Below are 11,787 nucleotides of genomic sequence, written 5' to 3'. Positions count from 1 at the left end.
TCTACATTCTACCCAAGGAACACCACAGTATCTGAAATCAAGACCTCAGAGGAAGTCTTTAGCTCGAATATGAAACTGGGTGAGGAAAGGAAAACAGATGAATAGAAAACAGTTGCAATTTGTGTCCTTATTTGCAATTTAAGCCCAGGAAGGAAAGTGGGCTTTAAAAGCATGTCAATACATATTAGGGTGTGTTTTCCTTCCAGGATCGGTGTGGGGAGGACTGCTCCTCTTCAGAACATGTTTATGTTTCTAGCCTCACCGCATTCAGGGGCCATCACATAGCAGACACATTGGACCTGGAAGTGAGTGTTTAGACTCCAGCACTTCACGGCCTTGTGGTTAATTGATATCTTGTTCCACTCCTTCTCAGAGCCATGTGGAGGAAAATCAAAATGGCCTTTACTGATTGAAGAAGATGCTAAAAGCCCCACTCTGAGGGATGTGAAGGCACATGCAGCCAAAAGATGGTAGTCTCCCTCCGCAGGGTCATAAGCTTGGCCCTTAACCCCAGCAGAGGAAGAACTTGGCTCATAAGGGGAAGGAAATGTCAAATTTTCTCTCACCACTTGCTCTCAGTGAGCAAGTCCTTGGAGACAATTTCCCCATCTGTTTGCATCTTTTCCTTATGCTTTCCCAGAAAGAAATCCTAGCTAACCGTAGTTGGGAAGGAACAAGGTGAAGAGCAGAATAAAACATACTTGATCTGAGGTTTTGCTTATAGAAAAACCATGTCTAATAGAAGCAGGAAAATGCATTTTAAAAACTGATGTGGGATATATGTATCCCACTGTGTGGAGATATGTTACTGTAATTGGTTTAATAAAGAGCTAATTGGCCAATAGCAAGGCAGGAGGTATAGACGGGACTTCTGGATAGAAAGGAAGGAAGGAAGAGGTGAATCTAGGTGCACATCAGATGCCAAGGAGACATGGAGGAAGTCAGAAACACAGAATGAAAGAAAGGTCGAAAACCGTGAGCGAAAATATAGATTAATATAAATGAGATAATTTAAGTTGTAAGAGCTAGTGGGACAAGCCTGAGCTAAGGCCAAGCTTTCATAATTAATAAGAAGTCTCCTTGTCATTATTTGTGAGCTGGTGGCTGACAACAAAGCTACTACAAAAAAACCAGCCAGTGGATCAAACAATAACAAACAATCAGCAAAGGATGTAGGCCTGAAGGGTTAGCATGGTACATCCTGAGCCCCTGCCTAGTTGGCAGTCAGACTGCACATCTTCTGTGATGGGCACTGGATATGGATCCCCATAAATGGAAAACAGAGAGGGGGGAGAGGGAGGGGATGGGGAGGACTGTGAGAGACTGTGTCTAACCCAACTTCAAACTCTGTTTTCTAAATGACAACAGAAAGGAATAGAGAAGCAAGGAATTCAAAACAGGCGCTGAGTGTGGAATTCCCTGCAGGACATGTGAGATGATATCTTTATTAAAGACATAGTTATAAAGGGAGGAGAAACTATTCATTTGCTATTTGTGTGCGGCTTGTATGTGTTTTCTCCTGCAAAGCCTGGAGAAGCCAGAAGAGAATGTCATAGTCCCCAGTGAGAGTTACAGGGAGTGGGGGCCACCAGGTTGGTGCTGGGAACCCAAACTGGCTCCTTTGCCAGAGCAGGAAGCCTTTGTAACCACTGAGCCGTCTCTGCAGCCCAAGGGAAGCATACAGTGAGAAACAGGTTAAATGAAGTAAAGAGGGGCTAGCAGAAGTGCAGTGGCTAAGGGAACTTCCTGCTCTCCAGCAGACCTGAGTTCAGGTCCTAGCAACTGAACCCAGGTGTCTCACATCTGTGCATAACTCCTGCCTTCAGGAGAACTAATAGCTTCTGGCCTCCAGGAGCACTTGTCCACATGAGTCAAACACACACACACACACACACACACATACCCCACATCACACACATACACACACACACAAATACATCACACACATACACACTCACACACAAATAAGTAAATAAACTACCAAACACACCATTAGACCTTGTTTGTTTTCTGAATTTTATTTGGATTAGGAACAGTAAAACACACTTTTGATTGAAATATGGATTGGTAATAAATAAAATTAGGACTTATTTATGGTCTTGAGATAAAACCCAGGGCCTCACATATGACAGGCAATTCTCTGTTACTAGCTAGTTAACTAACTATATTTTTGTATGTGTTGTGTGTATACACACACACACACACATATATATGTATATATATAGCCTTACTTGACCTTGAACCTACTGTGTACTCTGGGCTAGACTCAAACTCAGAAATCCATCTGCCTCTGCCTGAGATAAAAGGTGCAGGAATTAAAGATATGTACCACCATGCCCAGCTTCTACCACTTACTTTTAAAAGAAAGGTTTTTATTAGGCCTTGTAAGACACCACTATTAAAGGATGTATAGGTGAAACTGTATGTTGTCCAGAACTTGCCCTTAAATATTCTTCTGAAATCTAAACGCATCTGCAAAGGCAGCGTCAGATAAAAAGAAGCATGGTGGGGCATTAATCGCTGTGAAGTGTGTGTTTAGGGTACGTCGTCATTTTGTTCTTTTCTCTGATGTTGTGAGTCTGAACGTTTCTGTGAGCCATAGTCACAATCAAAGTGGGGTGCTATTGTGTCTCGAGGATCACAGTAGCTTTTCTCTGTGTTTTCTCGGGTGCAGCCGGACTTGAGTGCTCTGCCTCTCATGTTGAGCAGGCATAGGCGGTTTCCTTGCAGTGCCCACAGCTTGATCCCTACTCTCTGTTCTTACCTTTCCTCTGTCCACGGATGCCTGTAAGCAGCAAGGTCTTAAGGGTCCCCAGTAGCCTGGAACCTGTATATCATCCTCTGTCACTTTGCAAGGGGAGGCTTCAGTTCAAAATGCAACCTCTAGCCCAATTATTTCATAACTCTATGCTTTGAAAAATAAAAATAACCCTTTAGTTCAATTTAGCTTGGATCTTTGTGATTATGTTCAATCAGCAGGGCCTGGGAGGGCAGACAGCCATCAGCATCTGCTCATCCCTGGGGAAGCAGGTCAGGTGAGAGAGTGGCAGGAAGTGGGATCACACAACGTGTTGTCGAAAGAATGGAAAATCATGCATGCCCCAGAGCAGAGGTCAGTTATCCAGGGAAATGAAAATGTTAAAAATTGGAGAGAGAGGGATTAAATGTTTGGAGTTGGGTACCTAAAATAACAAAATAAGGCCACAGATACAGTGGGCTAATCTGTAACAGAAGAAAAAAGTATTTATTTTCCTGTACTTTGGTTGGAAGGAAGAAAGGGACCAAAGAAATGAATGTGTTTCGTGTGTGTGTGTGTGTGTGTGTGTGTGTCTGAAAACAAGCATGAATGGAGATAAAGTTGCTTTTTCCTGATGGAAGAGATCTTTAGCATAAAGAAGAATGAAGATGGAGAGGAAGGAGTTTAAAGTGTCCAGGGTTAGAAACAGCTTTTGATGGGTTCCACTCACCTCTTATCCTAAAAACCATCCTGATGTGGCTCACTAATCAATTGAAAAATTTAAAAAGTGAGAAACTAACAACTGTCACGTAGCTGCATGTTAGAGTTGGTCCAGCAGCCAGGCTGGCACTAGAGGACCGAGAGCAGAGGCAGAAACCTGTGTGGTTCCCAGTGGACTGCTGGTCGCTACTCCAAGCTATGCAGCCACCGTGAAGAGCTAAGTCAGGGCTTCTATCAAAATAGCTTGTTCCAAGAGTTAGAGAAAAGTCCGCAAGAGAATGGCTCAAAAGTGACAGCTAATGGGGGTGCTATCACCCAGAGAAGTTCACGTTAGGGCCCTGGGGCCTTCTTTCCTCCCCGATCCCATCCCACTTTCCCAGCATAGGATCTGGATAAACACCTCTTTGGTCTAGCTCAGACTTGCTGTCCCAGAAAGCCCGAAGGTCCGTGGAATCTGACGTCCCCTTTCTTATGCAGAAGCCCTGTCTTCCAGACATACTCTACATTCAATCTTCAAACGTCCTTCTGCTCTCTAACCATGGAGAAGATAACTTTGTTGTCAATATAATAATGAATAAATAGCATCTTCATGGGGGGGAAAACATTTCAGAGAATGGCTTTTTAAAGTTTATTATTATATCAACACATTCGTTGGGATTTAAAATATCTAGCACAGGTATTTTCTCAGATATTTATATTACTGATAATTAAGAATACACATAATCTAAGAATAGCTTTCACTGTTTCTGCAGGCATTATTTTCAATTATCGTTCTCAAAGATCAAGGTAGCCAAAGACAGTGTCTCCTGGAGAAGTCTCCCTAGAAACCAATGCTGCGGTAGAGTTGACTTGGTACCTACTTGATAACTGAAAGAATTTCTGTTTCATCTGCTTGTCTCCTCTTTCCCCGTGATGTGTTGACAATTCCCAATAAAACTTAATGTGATTTCTAAATTCGACAGCTGCTAAGGTCACCTCAACAAAGAAGACAGAGGCCAAAGGACAGCCTTGTTCTGACTCACCAGGAGCAATGTCCCACAGTTTCTGAGTTCGGATCTCTCATTGTGCCGGGACTCACCAAGGAGGCTAGGCTGGCTGGCCAGCAGGCCCCAGGGAGCTGGGATTCCAAGCGCAAACCACAGCACCTGGCTTTTACCTATAAGTTCTAGGGATCAAGCTCAAGCCTTCAGGCGTGCACAGCAGGCACTCACCAACTGAGCTGGGTCCCCGGGCCAGTTTCAACTGTGTCCTCATGTCTCCCTTCCATCTAAAGACCTAACTAGATCTGAAAGGCAACACTCAGAGCAATAATCTCAAGAAAAAAATTAAAGGAAAGGAAGTCATAAATACCCAAGATGTGAAGTATTGAGGAAGACACAAGTGAATCTTTGTATAATCTAGGATTTCAGTACACACCGGCCCCAAAGTATGAAAGACAGGCAGCGAGGTGTGAAAGGAAACCCTTGACTTCTGTTGTGTTTGGTGTTTTATCCTCACACTAAAGCTCTGGGAGGTCCAGGGCTGTTGGACCAATGCCGATTTCCACGTGGAGCCACTAAGTGGTGGCAACAGTTTCATAGTTTCTAATCCCATAAATCCTTTACCAACGCTCGTGTATCTCATTCTCTACCCAAAGATCTAAATAAAAATATTGCAAAGATCTCCTAAGATTTCTGCCCAGGGCTTTGGCTCATACTGACCTGAATATGGTGGAGTTACTAGATGTTCTACTGAGGGGAGGACCTCTTAGAAGTTATATACAAATTATCAGTAGGCACTGATTGACTGATTTATTGATTGATCAATATTTGATGAGTGTGTGTGCATGTGTGATTGCTATGTTCCCATTTGTGTGTGTGTGGGGGGGTAAATACATGACACAGTGCACATGTGTAACCATCAGCCCTGCCTTCTATCTTATTGGAAACAAGGTCTCTTTGAGGTTAGTCCCCGTATACAGTTGACTAGCTGGCCCTTGAGCCTCTAAGAATTCTCCTGCCCCATTTCCATCTCACCATAGGAGTCCTGGGACTTCAGGTGCTTGCTACCACTGCCAATTTAAGTAGATTAGGGGGATTCTATTTCAGATCCCGACATTTGCATGTCAAGAGCTGTACCTGTACCCGCTGAGACATCTCCCTAGCCTCCACTAATTGACATGACTCAAGGGTTGTTTGAGCAACTGTCCTTCTTTTCTTGGTCAAGGTCCCCACTGGCTCTGCAACTCACTATGGAGCAGAATGCCTGCTGGAAGTTATTGCTGACCACGGCATATAGCAGCAGGTTTCCAAAGGTGTTGAGGGCCGCTAATGGTCTAGAAACAATGTAAGCTTCGTGAATGTGACTCTCGATGGAGCAGCTGATGGAAAGCAGGCGAGATTCAATCCGAATGACCCTCAGGATGTGGAAGGGTAGAAAACATATATAGAACACTAGGAGCAGCAGGATGGTCAATCTCCGAGCCTTCTGCTTAAAGCAGCTGTGGGTCTGAGGTCCATGAGTCAGGGTGCTGATAATTGTTGTGTAGCAAAGTGTCACTATCACCAAGGGCAAGCAGAAAGTGGTGGCAGTCAAAATGAGATTGTACCATTTGATAGTAGTGAGGTCATCCGAACTGGTGAGGTCAAGACAAGCAGACCTGTTGGTCCTGGTGGTTGATGTGATCAGAAAAGTGATAGGCATGACAGCGACCAAAGAGATGACCCACACCCCTGCACAAGCTACCACTGCCCACCGCGTTTTCTGAATAGAAAAGCAGCTCATTGGGTGAATGATGACGATGTAACGGAAGATGCTGAAGCAGGTGAGGAAGAGGATGCTGCTGTAGAGGTTGAAATGGAAGCCGAAACGGATGAACTTGCACATGAAGTCCCCGAAGACCCAGTGTTCACCGCTCGCGTAGTAATGGATGAGGAAAGGAAGGCTCGTCAGGTACAGCAGGTCGGTCAAGGCCAAGTTCAGCAGGATGACGGTACTGCTCTTCCAGGGTCGCATCTTGAAAATGTAGATGGAAATCGCCACTGTGTTCCCCGGGAAGCCCACAAGGAAGATGATGCTGTAGATCGCAGGGAGGTACTGCGTCTTGAATAAGACTTGCTGCTCATCGGTGCAGTTTTCCAAAACAGCTATATAGTCTAAGAAATCAGATTCATTGCCATCCAGTGGCTCATTTATGGTTCCTTTCATCTTGCAAGAAGATGGAAGAGGACCTTTGGGCCATGGGAGTCCAACGAAAATAAGCTAGCTGATCAAGGAGAAAAGAAAACATGAATAAAAACAGCGGTCAACTGGTGAGGATAGCTTTAACATCCTAAAAGTGTCATTGTCACTGCTTCCTTTCTCTTTAATCTCAAAAGAGACTGTGGAGAAGATACTGAATTCCAGGGACGTGAGTATAAAGCACCTAAATAATAATCATACTGAAGCCCAATTTTCATGAGAATGAGAATAAAGGATTGAGACAAAAAAGCCATGTCTCTATGGAAAGGTTTGTTGTGGCTGCTGTTTAGCAGATCATGGTGGGGGTGGGGGGTCACAATCATCTTCGGGGACTTAAGAGTAAAGATTCGGCATCAATCAGGGTCTCTGTGTGTCAGCACAATACGGCTGCTAAACCCCTCACAACGCTGCCCATGTTTCTTTATTACCTTTGGTTTACAGAAGACACTAAAACCAGGAGAACTTGTGCAACCTAAGCCTGGCCACACGTCCGGTGACCTAGCTGGGTCCAAGCCATGATTGTCTGATTCAGAACCATTCTCTTCCAATGTTGCCAATTGTTATTTTGTTTATTTTTTACCAGAATTTCCTTAATTTACTGGAGAAAACTGAAAGTGTGAAGATCTAAAAAACAGCACTGTACCTTTTTTTCAAGTTGCATATTTGGGACTGGAGAGATGGTTCCTTCGCTGAATTGTTTTCCTCTCAGGCACAGGGGCCTGAGTTCAATCCCCAGAGCCCATGTAAAGAGCCAGGCAGAGTGGCACACACTTGCAACCTCACCCTGGGAAGACATAGTTGGGGGGCGGTCCTCTGGGACTTGCTGGCCAGTCAGCCCATGCCAAGGAGAGACCCTGTCTCAAAGAGACAAGGTTGATGGAGCCTGAAGTATGACACCCAAGATTAACCTCTGCCTTCCACATGCACAGGCACATGTAAACAAATGCTCACATACACACTTAGACCCCACCTATGCACACAAGGACACAAATACAGAACTACAAAAATGAAGCTGTCATGAATTCCAACAGTGTCTGTGGAGGTAGACTCAAGGTCAACAGTGTCTGTGGAGGTAGACTCAAGGTCAACAGTGTCTGTGGAGGTAGACTCAAGGTCAACAGTGTCTGTGGAGGTAGACTCAAGGTCAACAGTGTCTGTGGAGGTAGACTCAAGGTCAAATATCAGCTCTCCCCACCTATTTTAACTTCCTCACAGAAGTGCTAGTGTGTGTTTTAGAGGTGGGGTCAGCAGTGCAATGCCATAGTTAAGAGCTTAGACTCTAAAGCCACATGGATAATGTCCACCTTAGTCTTTAGCTAAGTGTCTTTAGCTCTTGAAGTCTGAGTACAGTAGGTACCATTTGATCTTCATTCTTCTGGTTTCTCTGTCTTTCCTAAAAAAGGTTTGACAGAAAATTTATTATAGCATTACGACTATGAAAAGATTAAGCTATTATGAGCTTATTATTTGAATAAACATATTCTGACTGTAAAATATGTCCACTTTGAGAAGCCAAGGACATTGGCACTGAGTTTTGATGCTACTGCATGTACTGGTTTTGTGGGAGCCTAGCCGGTTTGGATGCTTACCTTCCTAGACCTGGATGGAGGGGGGAGGATCTTGGACTGCCCACAGGGCAGGGAACCCTGACTGCTCTTTGGACTGGAGAGAGAAGGGGGAGAGGAGTAGAGCGTGGGGAGTGGGGGGGAAGGGAGGCGGGGAGGAGGCAGAAATTTGTAATTAAAAAAAATTAATAATAAAAAAAATTCAAAAAAAAATATGTCCACTTACATTTTTGTAGGGCACCCACTGTGTACTGGTTAAGCAGTTTTCCAGATCCAAAAGATGAATACAAACAAATGTGTTAACCACCATTTGGTGCATGTCCAGTAATATAATAAACACTCAGTAAGGTCAAATGGCTAACCAGTAAATCGTTTGGTATATCATAGTTCACGGATACTGAGATGGCAAAGAGACAGAAAGAGGGTGCCACTACAGAAAGGTTGCTGATGTGGGGATATTTTACTTGAACCTAGCAACACAGAGGATTTTTTTCCAACTGAATGTCTTAGTTGGGATTTCTATTGCTGTGATAAATCACCATGACCAAGGCACATCCTAAGTGTGTTTGATTTGGGGCTTACGGTTTCAAAAGGTTAGAGTTCACGATATCAGAGTAAAGGAATGGTAGCAAAATATCTAAGAGCTCACATTTTGATCTAAAAGTTGGAGGCGGGGGTGAGTGGTTGGGGAACTCTCATGCTAGCTTGGAATGACTCCTTTTGAGGCTGTTGAACCTCAGAGCCCTCACCCAGTGACACGCCTCCTCCAGCAATCTCACATCTCCTAATCAATTAGGAGCCAATTTTCAAACATATGGGTCTCTAGGAGCCATTATCATTCAAACCACCACCCAGAGGATGAAGGGATAATGGAAATGAGATGACACGTGCTAAGGCACCAAGATGCAGCAGACTTCAGGAGGCACAGGACCCTTGTAGGTCAGAATGGCCGTGTGCTAGCTAGTTGTTATGACAATGAGACGTGGTAGAGTCATCTGAGAGGCGGGAACCTCAACTGAGAAAATGCCTCCGCAAGACTGGGTTGTATGCAAACCTATAGGACATTTTCTTTATCAGTGAACCATAAGAGAGGGCCCAGTCCATGTAGGTGGTACCACCCAGGGCTGGCAGTTCTGGGATATATAAGCAAACAGGCTGAGCAAGCCATGGAGAGCAAGCCAGTAAGTAGCCCTCTTTCCTGGCCTTTACATATAAGCTCCTGCCTCCGGGTTCCTGCTCAGTTTGAGTTCCTACATTGGCTTCCCTCAGTGGACTATGATCAAGAATACATAAGCCAAACAAACCTATTCCTCCCCGAGTTGCTTTTGGTCATGGTGTTTTATCATCAAAAAGAAGCCCTAACTAAACAGGCTGCTTTGTTAGGGGACATTTGGATGATTCTGAGCATATCAACACACACATGGCCACACACGCAAACACAAACACACAATGGTCTGGGATGGTCTGTGATGGTCTGGTCTGGGATGGTCCGGGATGGTCTGGGATGGTCTGTGATGGTCTGGGATGGTCTGGGATGGTCTTGGATGATCTGGGATGGTCTGTGATGGTCCTAATTTTACAGATGTAGAAGCTGACACATAGAGAAAGCAGTGATATGTCAAGGTCACAGCTAACTGATGGTAAACCAGGATCTACACTGAAACAGACTGGTTTCAGGCCTTGACCTTCTCTCGTAGTCAGTACTCACAAGCGAAGTCCTAAATGCCATAGAACAATGATGAGACAGATGTTACCGCAGAGGTGCTTGGGAATTCAAACACGAAAACTGTGTGACTTAGCACTGAATATAAATAACTGGGCTAGCTGTTTCAGTAGGGTACCTGGCTCTGGGTAAAGCCATAACTCGGTGTTTGCTAACTCGGGGCATGCTGTTGATGTCACTGTTATCTGACATTGAGTCCATGAACCATTTCTTCATCCTACTGTGCAAATGTGTAAGACGGGCCCACTTAACAAAAGCAAGGATCAGCAGTATCCTCCTTGTTACCTAAGCTCAATTACACTCTCACGGACTTTATTTAGTCCAAGGTAGAACAGAAAGCCTTCTTAGTTCCATTCTGTGTCCTGATGGAAAGAGAACAGTCAGCAGGGACTTGCTAGGCACTAGGACCCAGCGGGTGTGCACTGTTCGCAGAAAAGGATGGCTTCTTCTCAGAAGGGAAACTCAACCTAAATAAAGAGGCCCTCATAGAGCCAGCACCTCAATTCTGAAATCAAATCCTTAGAAGAGCAAGGATGCTGGCCGCTAAGGCACTGTGGGAGATTCCCCTTAGCCAAATACCCTGTAGGGGTCTGTGCGCAAAGAGCAGGAAGTTACCTACCTGAGAGAAAATGAGCCTATCACGGAGTCCCTGAAGCCCCTCATTCATAAATATGAAAAGATTGTTTCTGTGGCACCCCAAAGAACCTTCCATGATATTTCGTCCTCAGTGGAATTTGGCTGAAAAGGAAGGGGAAGAGGGAGGAAGAGAAAAAGAGAAGGAGCAAGAGGAAGAAGAAGGGGAAGAAGAATGAGGGAGACAGTGACTATTGCTTAAAAAACAGAACTTGATTCTTTTATAGCTTAAAGTAAGAAACAAAATTACAACTTCTGTCTTTGGCGAATAACCCCTGGGTGATGTTATGAGGACATTTTAAACAACAGCCATATCAGGGAAAGGCAAGTTGTAGGTAGACACAACCACCTTCGTATTTTGACAAACAGCAGCTCACCTCAGCATTTAATGGAGACTGATTAATTGCAAGAGAATGGGGGTTGACTACAAAATTGAAACTCTTCCATAAAACCTGACCGAAATTATGACCCAAGTTTACAAAACATGTGTTACATTTATAGCAGCTCACGGAAACCAGTCCAGACAGTGAGCAGGGTAAGGAGATGCAATTTCTCCTGCCCTCCACAAGCCCAGAGTTCTGCACACTGCACTGTCATGATCTGTAGTGTCTGGTCATCCACATCCTGCTGGTCAAACTCAGGGATGCAGGAAAATGGCATGACAGCATCCCATGTGCCGGCCTGTCCTGTGCTGCAGTGGTGATTCCAAACTTGAGCAAGCTGCTGGCCACCCGGAACTAACGGGCTCTTTATTCCCAGGCACTAGTGATGCTCTGAGCGTCAGTGCACTGCAAATTATGCCAAGTGTAGGCGGGTGTGGGGGAGTGAAAGCCAACACCAAAGACGGCACAATCTTATGAAGACGAACCATACTTTGCGTATCTTTACCCCCCTCTGAGATCAGGAAGATACTTCACTCTAGGAGGCTGGTTGAAGAATACATTTTAGGAAGACACAGTTTGGGGACCACTGTCTTCATGCCCCACCCCTGACCCCACAGATGAGGATTCTGGTCTGTAGTTAGGGCAGGCGGAGTGGTGTCCACTGAGGACCCTTGTTTACCTATGCTTGCAGGGAGCTCACTTCTGACATATGGTTCCCCTAGGGCACACGCTAGCTCCCTCACAACCAGCCATTTCAGCTCTGGTTCATCCCCCGCTCACCCTAAGCATCTCTGGTGCTGCTCCAAT

General features: G+C 44.9%; 1 protein-coding gene across 1 annotated transcript; it reads right to left on the bottom strand.

Annotated features, from left to right (window-relative positions):
• Positions 1 to 5,620: 5,620 nt before the first annotated feature.
• On the bottom strand, positions 5,621 to 6,643 carry Oxgr1 (oxoglutarate receptor 1). Its single transcript, XM_057786882.1, has one exon. It carries the CDS (start codon positions 6,641 to 6,643, stop codon positions 5,621 to 5,623), a length of 1,023 nt encoding a protein of 340 aa, XP_057642865.1.
• Positions 6,644 to 11,787: the final 5,144 nt, after the last annotated feature.

This window comes from Chionomys nivalis, chromosome 12, assembly GCF_950005125.1.
Source record: "Chionomys nivalis chromosome 12, mChiNiv1.1, whole genome shotgun sequence".
Classification (NCBI taxonomy): domain Eukaryota; kingdom Metazoa; phylum Chordata; class Mammalia; order Rodentia; family Cricetidae; genus Chionomys; species Chionomys nivalis.
Note: the sequence above shows the minus strand (reverse complement) of the source record. Positions and strands in the feature narration are given on the sequence as shown.

Coding starts and splice junctions, on each gene's coding strand:
- Oxgr1 (XM_057786882.1), bottom strand. CDS start 6,643: ATGAAAGGAACCATAAATGAGCCACTGGATGGCAATGAATCTGATTTC.